The following is a 13667-nucleotide window of genomic DNA, read 5'->3' on the forward strand; positions in this document are numbered from 1 at the left end:
CTGTGGCACATATATACCGTGGAATACTACTCACTCATTACAAAAATGAAATAATGCCAATGCAGTATTCCTCAGTCATAAAAAAGAACAAAACGCCATTTGCAGCAGCATGGATGCAAGTAGAGATTATCATGCTAAGTGAAGTAAGTCAGAAAGAGAAAGACAAATACCATACGATATCACCTTTATGTGGAATCTAAAATATGGCATAAATGAACGTATCTGCAAAACAGAAACAGACTCACAGACACAGAGAACAGACTGTGGTTGCCAAGGAGGGGGTTGTAGGAAGGGATGAACTGGAAATGTGGGGTTAGTAGATGTAAACTATGACATATATCAATAGAATGGATGGCAACAAGGTTCTACTGTATAGCACAGGGAACTGTATTCAATTTCCTGGGATAAACTATAATGGGAAAGAATATGAAAAAGATTGTGTGTATATATATATAGGGTTAGGGTCCCATATATATATACACACACACACATATAAAACTGAATCATTTTGCTATACAGCAGGAATTAACATTATAAATCAACTCTACATTTTTAAAAAATTGACTCTGAAATGCTTTCTCTTAAATTGATACCAGCCTCCTCATCTATACCCCTTCTCCATAGGTAGATTGGGGTTTACCTGTAAATCTGTCAATTCCTGATATGCATTCCAGGATTTGTCAACCATAGCATTCTTTCTCAGTCCATAGATGGTGTCTGTCTTTCTCTGTCTTTCATACATGCTCCTTGCCTTATGCATTCTACCCTCTTGTTACCTCTATGATCTTAAGGTTTCAAGGAAATTAGAAAGCTGTTCCTTGTCACATGGAGATTGGGGATTCCTATGTAAAACAGTATTATTGTTTTAAAAATTGGGAATAATACAAATACATACAAGTATTAGTTGCTCAGTTGTATCCGACTCTCTGTGACCCTATGGACAGTAGCCCACCAGGCTCTTCTATCCATGGAATTCTCCAGGCAAGAATACTGGAGTGTGTTGCCAAAATTGGGAATAAAGACAAACCCAAAGAGGAAAATAAAAGTCACTTATCATCCCACAGCCCAGACATAACCACCCTTAATTTATTATTTTTCAGAAGTTCCTTCTTCTCTGCTTAGACACAAAACCTACTGATATCTGTTTATATGATAAACTCATTTGATTTTTAAGGTCATAATTTGTCCAGTCTAATAATTATTTTGGTGGAAATGTGGAGATCTCAGGATCCAAACGCAACATTGAAGTTCAGACTCATAAAGAAGGCTAACAGACACATCCTATGTCTTTTAAAGAAGCCTTTAAAATTTTTTTATTGTTATATAACCTTGTAGGGAGAAGGAAATGGCAACCCACTCCAGTGTTCTTTCCTGGAAAATCCCATAGATGGAGGAGCCTGGTAAGCTACAGTCCATGGGGTCACAAAGAGTTCCAACACGTCATGCATTGGAGAAGGAAATGGCAACCCACTCCAGTGTTCTTGCCTGGAGAATCCCAGGGACGGAGGAGCCTGGTCGGCTGCCGTCTATGGGGTTGCACAGACTCGGACATGACTGAAGCGACTTAGCAGCAGCAGCAGCATATAACCTAGTATTTAATTTTTCTTCTAATTGATTGTGTGACCTTCAGAAAGGCTTATTTCAGGAACAAATAAGAAACATGCTTGGTCAGTTTAAACTTATAAGGTTGCAGCAGCTGCCCAGTTCTTCAGCAGATGACAGGATATCCTACTGTGAGCAGGTGTTGCTGTGGGTTGTACAAAGATTCACCAGCCTAAGTGTATTTTTTTTCTTATCAGCTCCAGGATCAGGGAGCTAATCTTTAATCCTGGATTACAGTCAACCAAAGGCTAGTAGTACATATAACAGATGTGTCCCTGCATTTGGTATTATGAGGAAATTTCACTCGATTAAAAAAGTTTTAATGATATCTTCGTCTCCCATTTAGTAGATTGGTGGTTAAGTGCAAGTAAGGTAGTATGTAGAATTGAAATCTTTTAATGCCAAATAGTTCCCAGTCTCAGAACAAGTATTGTTATAGACTTGTCTAGATAAACAAAGGAGAACTTATATGTTAAAGTGAGTGGGCTCGTGGCTTTTTCTCAGCCCTGGGGATCATGATGGGTATTGGAATTAAGATTGTAGTCATAGTGATGAATCAGAGAGAAGATAAAAGCTGGGGAAGAGTACCAATGGGACAGATATAAAAGCAGTGGAAAGTCTGGGACTGGCCCTGGAGGGAGCCCAGCCAGTTTCCAGCATAATGAGGTTAGCTATCTTGCTTCTTGGTGATGCAGACCCCCAGTTTGTACAATCTTGTTGCTGACATTCTTTTTGCCGCCATTTTCCTATTCCTTGGCTCCCTACTAGGTATTGATCAGGACATTGGAATTGGACAGAGAGAACAAAATGCCATGAATCAGTTTTCCTTCTGGGAGTCAGCTCTAGTAGAAACAATTGACAGAAAGGTGGTTGAAGTATTACTTTACACTCTGTGTTCCTGAATTACCAGTGCTGTCCCCTTTATTTTTCCATGGATAATTAAGATTTGGTTGAGCATAGATGAATTAACACAGGTATGAGCTACTGTTGGTCAAGAAAATTTTTAGTATTTATTATAAATTCAACCTTTGATATTTGAGTGCCAGATATTTTTATCATTTATATTTCTTTTATTTTATAATTGAAGTATAGTTAGTTTACAATATTATATTAGTTTCAGGTGTACAACATAGTGATTCAATATTTTATATATTTATTCTATTTAAAGTTGTTATAAAATATTGGCTATATTCCTTGTGCTGTACAATATATCCTTGTAGCTTATTTACTTTATACATAGTAGTTTGTGCCACTTAATCCCCTACCCATATCCTGCTCCTCCCTCTTATCATTTGTATTTTAATAATTCATTTATTTCTTATTTTATAAAAATATCAAATAGGAATTATTTATAAAAATATATAGTAAGTTACAATATAAACATTATAAAATGATGTGAAAAGAAAGGATTATTTAACAAATTTTTTAAATCACTAAATAACAATATTAAAAAATTAGTTTGCATTAGTTCTCACATCCTGCAACAAATTAAGCTTCAGATGCAAAGGTTAAGCTTAAAAAATCAACTATAGATCACTCTTAGAAGATAGATTAGACAGTGGAAGAAATCACAAAGCAAATTACAGACAACTATAAAAGTATTTTGTTTAAAACATGAAATTAAAAGAAAAATGCTTTTGTAAGAAGTCTCTTCATATGTATCAAATAGAAAGCTCCTTCAAGTTTATGAGAACTGCAAACCCAAGTAAATAAATGGGCAAGGGGTAAATTTGATAATTCATACAAAGAAGATGTATTAAATGTGGAAAAAACATTCTCACTGGCAATTAAAATAATGCACACTTATAAAACACTATTTTATACCTAATTAAATTAGCACCAAAAAATAATTGGCAACAGTCATTGCTGGCAAAGTTGTAGTAAAAGAGACTCATGCTTTACTAATGTCAGCAAAAACCTTTTGGATAGCAATTTGGAATGTACACCAAGAACCAGGAAATTATACTCTTTAAGGACTGAATTTGAGGAATAATAATAAAGAAAGAGAAGTATCAAATTTAAATTAGCAAACAAAAAAATAGAGATACTTAAGTACTATCAAAGATAAGAGGATACAGTAAACAGCTGTTAATCTTATAAATAAAAACTGTAAATATATGGGGAATACATAATACATGAAAAAACAGAAAAAACTGTACATCACATACACTCTTTCATAGCTATATGCATATACAGAACGGAATGGAAGTCACTCAGACGTGTCTGACTCTCTGCGACCCCATGGACTGTAGCCTACAGGGCTCCTCTGTCCATTGGATTTTCCAGGCAAGAGTACTGGAGTGGGTTGCCATTTCCTTCTCTAATATGCATATAAACAAAGACTAAAATAAGATGAAAACAGAATATGGGTTGGAATTTCAGATAAAATATATGCTTTTCTGTTTCTTTCTAGAATTTTCTAATGTTTTCTAGTACTCAACAGTAAATAAAGATTGAGTAAATAGAGAAAAACAGCTAAAGATTGTCTAATTTTAGTAATTATGTATTAAAAATTAGAGTAACCTGAATTTGTATGGAGTTATTTGGAAAAATATTGCCCAGTTATGCTCTTGCTCAAAATCCAGTGCTAGTACTGAGCCCCCAGGATGGTCAGAATGGCTCTGTGTTCAGTTCTTCGCTGGACCACTAATGAGTAGCTCTTTTCAGTATACCTGGGTCCCATGTGTGCCACACAAGTAAGCCTATGAGGATGAAAACTCTTAGATGCCATAGAGGTAACTCAAAGCAGTCAAGACTGTAACTTACTGTTCCCACCCAAATTTTACTTGGTATTGTTTGTTCCTTTGGTGATTTCATATTTGTGAGCTATTTGTGTTTTAGAGAGGTTTGTTTTTGTAGAGCATCTATTCAGTTTCAGTAGAGCAGAAACCTTTAATGCTGGTCATACCAGAAGAATGGGACAAATGCCCATGCTATTAATCTCCCTCACTGTAGTTTTTTATGCACTATGTATTATTATATTTGGAAGGTCATGTTTTAACCATTGTAACAAGAAAACACATTTTATTAAGAATCTATGGAATCTCTTTTCTCTCGAAGTAGAGAAAACTAGAAAAGAGAGAAATGTAGTTCCCTTCCACTCTTTCTCCTTTTGCTTCATCAACATAGGTAGTGAGTTGATTTGCTTTCAAGACCAGAATATCTTTAAAGCTGATTCAACACTACTAAATTCAGTGTTCTGCAAACTGTAGCCTTTAAGTGATTGGTGATCTGACAAGAATCTCTCATAACCTTTAGCATTGTCATCATCTTCTCCTCACTTCACGGGGCTCCTAGCTCTTTGATGTTCATTTCTGTCCAGTGCAGCGATAATGCACTGGCAGAAAGGATAATCAATGGATTATAGTCTTCTTTTCAAGTTTCATGAAATTAAAGCACATATTGATTGAATTTTTGATCTATTTTAAATAGTATTTTATTCACTATAAAAGTAATATATGCTGAAAGTTACAGTATTGTAAATCCACTATACTTCGATAAAATAAAAGTAATATAGGCTTATAGTTTAAATTTTTTAATACAGAAAAGGGTAAATGACATAACATGAATCAATAGTGCCACCACTTAGAAATGACCCCTGTTACATTTTTGGTGCAAACAGAAATTAAACTTTAAGAGAAACTGGCAAATAGTGCATCTATATGTGTAAATTTATCAAGACTAATAAATGACCCTCTCTTTCAATTACTTCATGGGAAGGAACGTGGTATAGCAAAAAAAACACTGTCCCTGGACTCAAGCCAGTTGCAAGGTCCTTGGCCCTGTTCTTCCACTTACCAATTTTGACTTTCAGTTGTTTAAGGCCTGGTTACCCTTTGCCTTAGTTTTCTCATATTTAAGTAACCATAATATGGCCAGACTTGTATGATTGTTCTAAGAATTAAACATACGACAGACCTAAAACACTCTGCTAGTATCTGGCATATAGTAAGTACTAAACAAAAGGTAAATACTAATTTAATTGTTATACATCATTAGGTCCTCAGGAGAGTATCACTGAAAATGCATTCAACAAGGATTAATTGAGCACCTGCACTAGAAATTCAGAAAGGAATAAAGCAACACTTGTAATGGGTGATAAGGTAGGAATAATGATGTAGAGACAGATAGGTGAACTGACTGAACATGCAAGCTTCAAGTGAGGAGGTGGGGCTGTGGGAGTGTCAGGATATGTTTTGTTTGGAGGCAATTATATTGGAGATTTCCCATCTGCAGGATTTCACTGGTTAAAATCTATACAAACTAATACATGTGAATATCTCTATGATATCAAGACCCATAGAAAAGTTCCATCTTTTAGCAAGTTACCAGGTGAGAGACAAAAGTTGAGGTCATTCTGGGTGATGGTGAAATTGGTCCCTGCAGAGTGGCCTTGTAGAATGGCCCCTGAGCAGATTCCAGGCTCTCTTTATGCTTGTTTCTCACTTGTGTGCCTAGATACTTGGGAAGTGCCATTTGAGGAGATCTCAGAGCTGCAGTGGCTGGGTAGTGGAGCCCAGGGAGCTGTCTTCTTGGGCAAGTTCCGAGCGGAGGAGGTGGCCATCAAGAAAGTGAGAGAACAGAATGAGACGGATATCAAGCATTTGAGGAAGTTGAAGCACCCTAACATCATCGCTTTCAAGTAGGTCAAGGCTTTTTTTTTTTTTTTTAAGAAATAGATTTTCTTTCCCTCAGTACATACATGTAAGTTCCTGACTTATAAGACATGTTAAGAATACTCTACAGACTTAGCAATGTGGTAGGTGCTTTGGGAGGATACCAAGGAACTATTATATTAGAATCACGTTTTTGAGAATTTGATAATCTAATAGCTCTTTTTGCCAGAGCACACAGTGCTTGGAAGGGAGGGAGATACATGGGACAGAGAGGGAGAAGGTGAACTCCTTCCATGCAGTCAGATCTGCTGAATCAATGTAATTTATCAATAGCATAACAGAGGCCTCTTCAAGATAACCTGAACACCTTCAAGTTCAATTAAGAAAACAAAGCTAGCATCTGAAGTGATCAGAGAACAATTAGTTCCTTGTAAATAGAGGTGTATTTTCTTATTAGTTTCTATAAGTGTCTCTTCTGAAATATTAGCTTGTAGTAACAGGCACCTTCAGAATATTTCTCCCTGCCTCAGGTTTTGCCAGATCCTTTTCAAGGAAGTCCAAAACTGGCTTTCTAAATCTAATAATAGAATTCGTGATTATAGTAAGTCAAATGATAACATTTATTTCACAAAGTGGTTGTTTTCAAAGAGAGTGTGAACATATCTTTCTAGTTTAGACCCTCATTTTCGTAATGTTGACAGGGATCCTCAGAGGTAAATTTGTGGAAGGCACCAGATTTGGTAGTGCCAAGAGAATATGTGCTTTATCGGCTTCCCCTGTGGCTCAGCTGATAAAGAATTCGCCTGCAATGCAGGAGACCTGGGTTCGATCCCTGGGTTGGGAAGATCCCCTGGAGAAGGGAAAGGCTACCCACTCCATATTCTGGCCTGAAGAATTCCATGGACTGTATAATCCATGGGGTCGCAAAGAGTCGGACACGCTTGAGCGACTTTCACTTCACTTCCCTTCCCTTTCAAGAGGATATGTGTACTCTCTTCTGCCTGTACCTTTCCTTTGAGCTCCTTCTCTTACCAGCGTTGAAAATTTTGTCCTAGGCTTGAACAAATGAATGATGTGTGGCTTAAGAGGAAGAAAGGTGAAGAACGGGAAAGAAAATCTTTAGGAAGGATGAAAGATTAGAAATTGGAGCCTCTTGGTATATTTTTATATAATATATATTGAGTTCATATATAGGAAAATAATATGACCAATGAGGCTATAGCTAAAAAGCGGGCTAATTTACAAATTCCCCTTCCCTAACCTAGGAGGGACTTCTTCCAGCCCCCTAGAAGGATCCTTTCCTTAAGAAAACTCTCCTTATAAAGTTAAACATGTCATGCAACAATTTCTAATTGGAATCGTATCCCCAAAGCAAGGAATAAAAATCTTGGGTACAGGTTGTTATGACCAACCTAGATAGCATATTCAAAAGCAGAGATATTACTTTGCCAACAAAGGTTCGTCTAGTCAAGGCTATGGTTTTTCCTGTGGTCATGTATGGATGTGAGAGTTGGACTGTGAAGAAGGCTGAGTGCCGAAGAATTGATGCTTTTGAACTGTGGTGTTGGAGAAGACTCTTGAGAGTCCCTTGGACTGCAAGGAGATCCAACCAGTCCATTCTGAAGGAGATCAGCCCTGGGATTTCTTTGGAAGGAATGATGCTAAAGCTGAAACTCCAGTACTTTGGCCACCTCATGCAAAGAGTTGACTCATTGGAAAAGACTCTGATGCTGGGAGGGATTGGGGGCAGGAGGAGAAGGGGACGACAGAGGATGAGATGGCTGGATGGCATCACTGACTTGACGGACGTGAGTCTGGGTGAACTCCAGGAGTTGGTGATGGACAGGGAGGCCTGGCGTGCTGCGATTCATGGGGTCGCAAGGAGTCGGACATGACTGAGCGACTGAACTGAACTGAACTGAAGGTTGAATTTTGATTCCCAAACAACACCCCTTATGGAAAGGGAAAGAAGTGTGAAAAGAAAAGAAGCTTTATCTACTGGGATACTAAATGGAGTCTTTGGATTCATTTCCTTATAGAAGGAACATCCCTGCAGAGGACATGGAGAGACTTCAGTTGCTGTAGTGATTCTATTATTGGTTGCCCTAGGAGGGCCAGGAGGATGTGAGACTAAAACAAAATACTATAGAGACCAATCATAATCCTTCCCGAGATGATAAGTTTGACAAGACAATGGGTGGAGAAACTCCCTCCTTTCCTTCATTTTACTTCACTGAGAGGATCGTCATTATATCATGATATACCCTCATAAGTGGAAGGAAGAGCCTTTTACTTAACTAAATTTTAAGCTTAAATCACTGGGTTTGAGACATAGAATATTCTATGGATGAGCATGGCTTTTTGGCCTCCCGAAGTAAACTAGGCTGTGAGTCTCAGGCCTGAGGGCTTTCTAGCACGATGTCGTGGATAACTGAAGGTAGAAATGTGTCCTCAGAAGGTGAGTGTGAGAAGCCAGATTTTTTCCTCTTTTCTTTTGTTTCTTCCTTTTTACTCAGAGTCTTTTCCCCACCTTACCCTCTGACCCTCCTACCTGCATGTACAGTTTTCAGCATTGTGGATAAGGATTGCTTTATTGGTGTCCAACTCTTTAGGCTGAAGATGCTTGAAAGGTCTTTACCTCTACATGGGAAACAATAGTGAGACTGTGTCCCTGGCCCATTACACCAGGCTCCTGAGGCATGGTGCAGTGTTATGTTTGCAGCCATCTGTGCCCTTGTGTTGCCTGGCCAGCGAATCACTCAGGAGCGTCTGGAAGATGTTAAAGCATGATTAGATGTTAGTACATCTCTCTGGATACTGATTTCTGTACTTTCAGCTTCTTTTGAAGTTAGTAGAAACCATGCACAGAAGGGAAGTGCAAGAAAAGAATACGATATTCTCTTTTTCTTCTAATTTTTTAAGGAATCTTTTAAGAAAACCCAACCTGCCTGTTCCTAATGGAATTGGGTGCCAAAGGGAAGAAAAGGTAGCAATTAGAAGTGATTATAAAGCTGTTATTTATAGCTACTAAGAAGCCTTGTCATAGTACAGGGCTGATGGAATGATTACTTCTCATTTGTCAGTCAAGAGAGATGAAAAGTATATAGAATACCACTGTTAGACAATGTTTGTCTGACAAGCTAAACATAGTTGAATAGGACGCTGAGTAGTTTCAAACAAATATTTGCTTTGTTGTTCTTAAGTGCATTACATTACGTCTGCCCTTACTCATCATTTCTCTGTAGTAAAAACTCAATTGTCTATTGGTAGTTGCTGTATACTTGTGCTCCACTGAGGTTTCCTGAAAGTCAAGTAACAGAAACTTGAAAAAAATTTTTTCTTCAAAAATCAAGATGAGCGTCTTCTTTGGTGGGCCAGTGGTTAAGAATCCGACTGCCAATGCAGGGAACACGGGTTCAGTCTCTGGTCAGGGAAGATCCCACATGTCATGGGGCAGCTAAGCCTGTGTACCACAACTACTGCGCCTGCGCTCTCTGCAATGAGAAGCCGCACTGCAAGGACGCACCCGCTCACAGCAGCTAGAGAAAGCCCAAATGCAGCAACGAAGATCCAGTGCAGCCAAAAATAATAATTTTTTTAATCAAGATAAGAATTCGGGGGGGGCTTAGAAAATGATAGGAAAGTAATAGAAATAGCTTTGTGGCATTTGACAGGCACATCAAGGCAGGGAAAATGAAAACTAATTATACTTCTTCATAACCTGCCATTGTTTTAAGACTTTCACAAGCCACTGCTTCTAAATTCTTTTACCACTTATGGCAGCCTAAGAGATAGGACATGAATTGGTAGCTGGTTGAGGACTTTAGCTGGGAGTCTTGTAGGTAGAATAATGATATTCTTTTGGAGGAGGGCATACGTATCATTAAGAGATAAGACAACAGAGAATTGCTCATGGTAATTTTTTTTATATTTTCTTATTTTCAGAGCAAAACTGTGAAGTAAAGTTAATATGATTTTCCCACTTTTATAAGATAACAGTATTAATACAAGAATCCCCAGTATGCTTGTCTATACAGATTTTAACAAACTTTAAGAAAGGAGGCCGTGTAGTGTAGTGCGTGGAAAGCACATGGCCTTTGAAGTTAGACAGCCTGGATTCAAACCCGAGCTCTGTCGTGTTTAGCTGTATGATCTAGTCGGTTTTCCTCTCTAAGCCTTAGCCTGTAGAAGTGGAAAAGATAGTATCTATCGTACAGTGATTTGGGGCAGATTAAATAAGGCAGTTAACTAACACGTAGGCATACCTGACTCATAGAAGGTGTTCTTTTGTGTTGTTATGCCTCCTCCTACCCCTTGCTTCTGCATCTGTTTGTGCAAAGGCTTTATCAGCAAAGAACGTTCAGGTGAAGTTAAGAAATTTTTGTCAAGAACTTGCTGTGAACTTCTAAGCCATGCGATAGGAAGAAAAGAACATGAAGACTTTTTCCTTCGAGGAGCTGATAATCTGTAGAGGGAGAGAAAAATAGTATATAAAAAAATAATTGCAGCATAGGAAATTAGAGAAGAGAAAGATTTTTTTAGACTGGAATAATCAGGGAAGTCTTCATAGAAGATGTAGGAATTAATGAAAATAGAGGCTGCATAGGTGTATAATAGAATGTGTGACATTATTTTTATTCTAAACAGAAATGTTTTTCAGATATTTATAATACAGAAAATTGATTCTTTTGATATTCAGTCTAATTATCTTAAATTTGAGTAATTTAAAATTCAACAAATTTAGTGGTAAAAATAGAAATATTTTACTTGAATTCTCTCTGTACATTATATATAAAACTTCCATTTAAGAGAAGATACTTAAATTATTCTTAATCTAAAAGAACAGCGTCCAGGCTACACAAGTCTCAGAGAAAGATGCTCTTTGTTTTAGAATGACAAGGTCCCACAGAAAAAGCACCAATACAGCATAGCATATAGATACCTGAGGGCTTCCCAGGTGGCACGGCAGTAAAGAATCCACCTGCAAAGCAGGAGACACAGGTTCAGTCCCTGAATCGGGAATATCCCCTGGAGAAGGAAATGGCAACCCACTCCAGTGTCCTTGCCTGGGAAATCCCATGGACAGAGGAGCCTGGCAGGCTTCAGCCCATGGGGTTGCAAAAGAGTTGGACACAACTTAGCAACTAAACAACAATAGATATCTGAAGTGAACAAAACAAACTAAAATTATCTATGTGCTAACAAAGAAACATGTAGACAACGGGGACTTAAATGGTAATTTAAGAATCGGGATATATATGCATTTTATAAATAATTTGGATAGAAAACCTGTCTTTATTAAATCTATTAAATATTTTTAAAGTATGAATATGTATACATGTACGTTTATGTGATCTGTGTGTTCATGTATATGTCTGTGTTTTCTTGAAAGGGGTGTTTGTACTCAGGCCCCATGTTACTGTATCATCATGGAATACTGTGCCCATGGACAACTCTATGAGGTTTTGCGAGCTGGCAGGAAAATCACACCTCGATTGCTAGTAGACTGGTCCACGGGAATTGCAAGTGGAATGAATTATTTGCACCTTCATAAAATTATTCATCGTGATCTCAAATCACCTAAGTGAGTTCTAGAGCTAACTTTTCAGTCATTTTATTTTATTGTTTTGAAATATGGAATTTTGTCAATCATAATGAAGCTTTTAGACTATTTGCAGTTCAGTTTAAATAAGCAGAGTGGATATCTCTATTTGCATATTTTGGAGATAGTTATTAACCTCCTTACTTACCTATATGGCAGATATGTCCAGGCACCTGCATGGTTTTCCCTTTTTGTTGCTTTGTAATTGTACAACTATGAAACAAAATACATTATTAACCAAAGAATTCACTTTCCATCATCTCAGATAATGAATGCCAGACTTTCCCACTGGAAGACTTGTTTTCCTAGTGTGCTTCCCCTAGAAAACCAATTTTCCAAAACTGAGTTTCAGAAATATATACAAGAGAATAAAAATGGATTAAAAAATAAACCAGAGGCAAAGAGAAAGTGAAAACATTAACTAAAGCTTGTCCACAAAATGTATGCCGTAAGTTTCTGTACCGTCACTACAAGTGGACTACGAATTTGGCTTTGAGCTTCCTAGAATCTAAGCAAAGAAGTAAACAGGTAAAGTTCCACAGTGTCCATTAAACAACATAAATTTGTTATTTAAGAGAAGCAGAGCTGTTTCTAGTAATCTTTGTTTTCAGAATGATTCTTTGGTTCCCAATAACCCACTTTAAGAGGAATGCTTATTCAAGTTTCCCAAAGTGCATGAAGAAAGAAATTGATTAAGTACATTTCAATGTGGCTCCTATTTTTATACATTATTTTCATTATTGTCCATCACATTTTTGTTTAGATAAGCAGAAAAGAATCTTTTCCCCAAACATTTTTGCATAGTGCTTTCATGATTTACAACATTTAAAAATACTTAATCATATCTGCTTTAATTTTGGCAAAAAAAAAAATGTGTGGAAGAGATGTAATAAGTATCATTATTCTTATTTTATGTAAGATAATCTAGAGCTCAGAGCCCAAAGTCATGGAGGTAGTGCTTGAACCCAGAACTGAGATCCTTCCTCGTCCTGATAAGATGAGGGATCCACAGTGAGTCCTGCCCCTCTTCCGTGAGAGATACAAATCTGTCCTTGATTATCAACTGCAAAGCAGCTCTAATTTATCACTGTTATTCTCAACAATGTTTATTACCGTCCTTAGCTCACTAAAAACCTTCTCTTTGCTTTCCTTACACAAAAATTTTATTATAGTGTTCATTCCTTCTGTTCACATTTTTAACACAATCTGTTGTTTCTGTCATCCACTGCATACATATAAAGCACACAAGATACCTTGCCGAAGACCTCTTTCATAATCAGCTTGTTCTCCTTAAGAATTATTTTAGGGAATTCTCTGGCTCTTCAGTGGTTAGGACTCAGCACTTTCACTGCTGTGGCCCAGGTTCAAGCTGTGTGGATTGCTGCCCACCTCCCAAAAAAAGACTTACTGTTCAAATTATTTCTGTATATCATTAAGCCTCTGAACCCCTAACTCCTTAACATTCTAATGTTCTAAACAGGTTATTTCAAGTGAATTCAGGCAGTGTGTGAGGGTGCTAGGACTCTGGATTTGCCTGGTACTAGGTTATACTCTGAGGCTAGCAAAAGCAGCTTGCCCCAGGTCACATCCCAGATCACTATTATAACAAGTAAAATATGTAACAAATTATATAAATAACAAATTATAACAAGTAAAATATTTTACACATGACTTATGTAGAATCTGAGCTTAAATTCTTAAATTTATTCCTGCTTTTCCTTAGCAACATTAACAGAGTCCCAGCATACTTACTTGCCTTTTATATTAATGAATCCTGTGTGTCATGGTTCCATGCATGATTTTAATTGGCCATTATTTAAACAGTGCTTTAAAAGAAGTGATTTTCC

The 13667-nt window shown here is 37.3% G+C and overlaps 1 protein-coding gene across 12 annotated transcripts in view; it reads left to right on the plus strand.

The window, feature by feature from the left end:
- MAP3K13 (mitogen-activated protein kinase kinase kinase 13) overlaps nt 1–13667 on the plus strand; it is a 159480-nt gene that overhangs the window by 116464 nt on the left and 29349 nt on the right. For 8 of the 12 annotated variants that reach the window (XM_086397522.1, XM_086397503.1, XM_086397596.1 and 5 more), the window contains 2 exons: nt 6061–6244; nt 11611–11802. In XM_086397522.1, coding sequence (XP_086253648.1) covers nt 6061–6244; nt 11611–11802 — 376 coding nt within the window. Of the gene's footprint in view, nt 1–1340; nt 1401–5606; nt 5706–6060; nt 6245–11610; nt 11803–13667 lie in introns of those variants that run through there. The other 4 variants (XM_086397578.1, XM_086397589.1, XM_086397572.1 and 1 more) reach the window with 3 other exon arrangements.

Source organism: Bos grunniens, chromosome 1 (genome assembly GCF_055505025.1).
Source record: "Bos grunniens cultivar Pamir isolate PY7600 chromosome 1, Bosgru_T2T1.0, whole genome shotgun sequence".
NCBI classification, from domain to species: domain Eukaryota; kingdom Metazoa; phylum Chordata; class Mammalia; order Artiodactyla; family Bovidae; genus Bos; species Bos grunniens.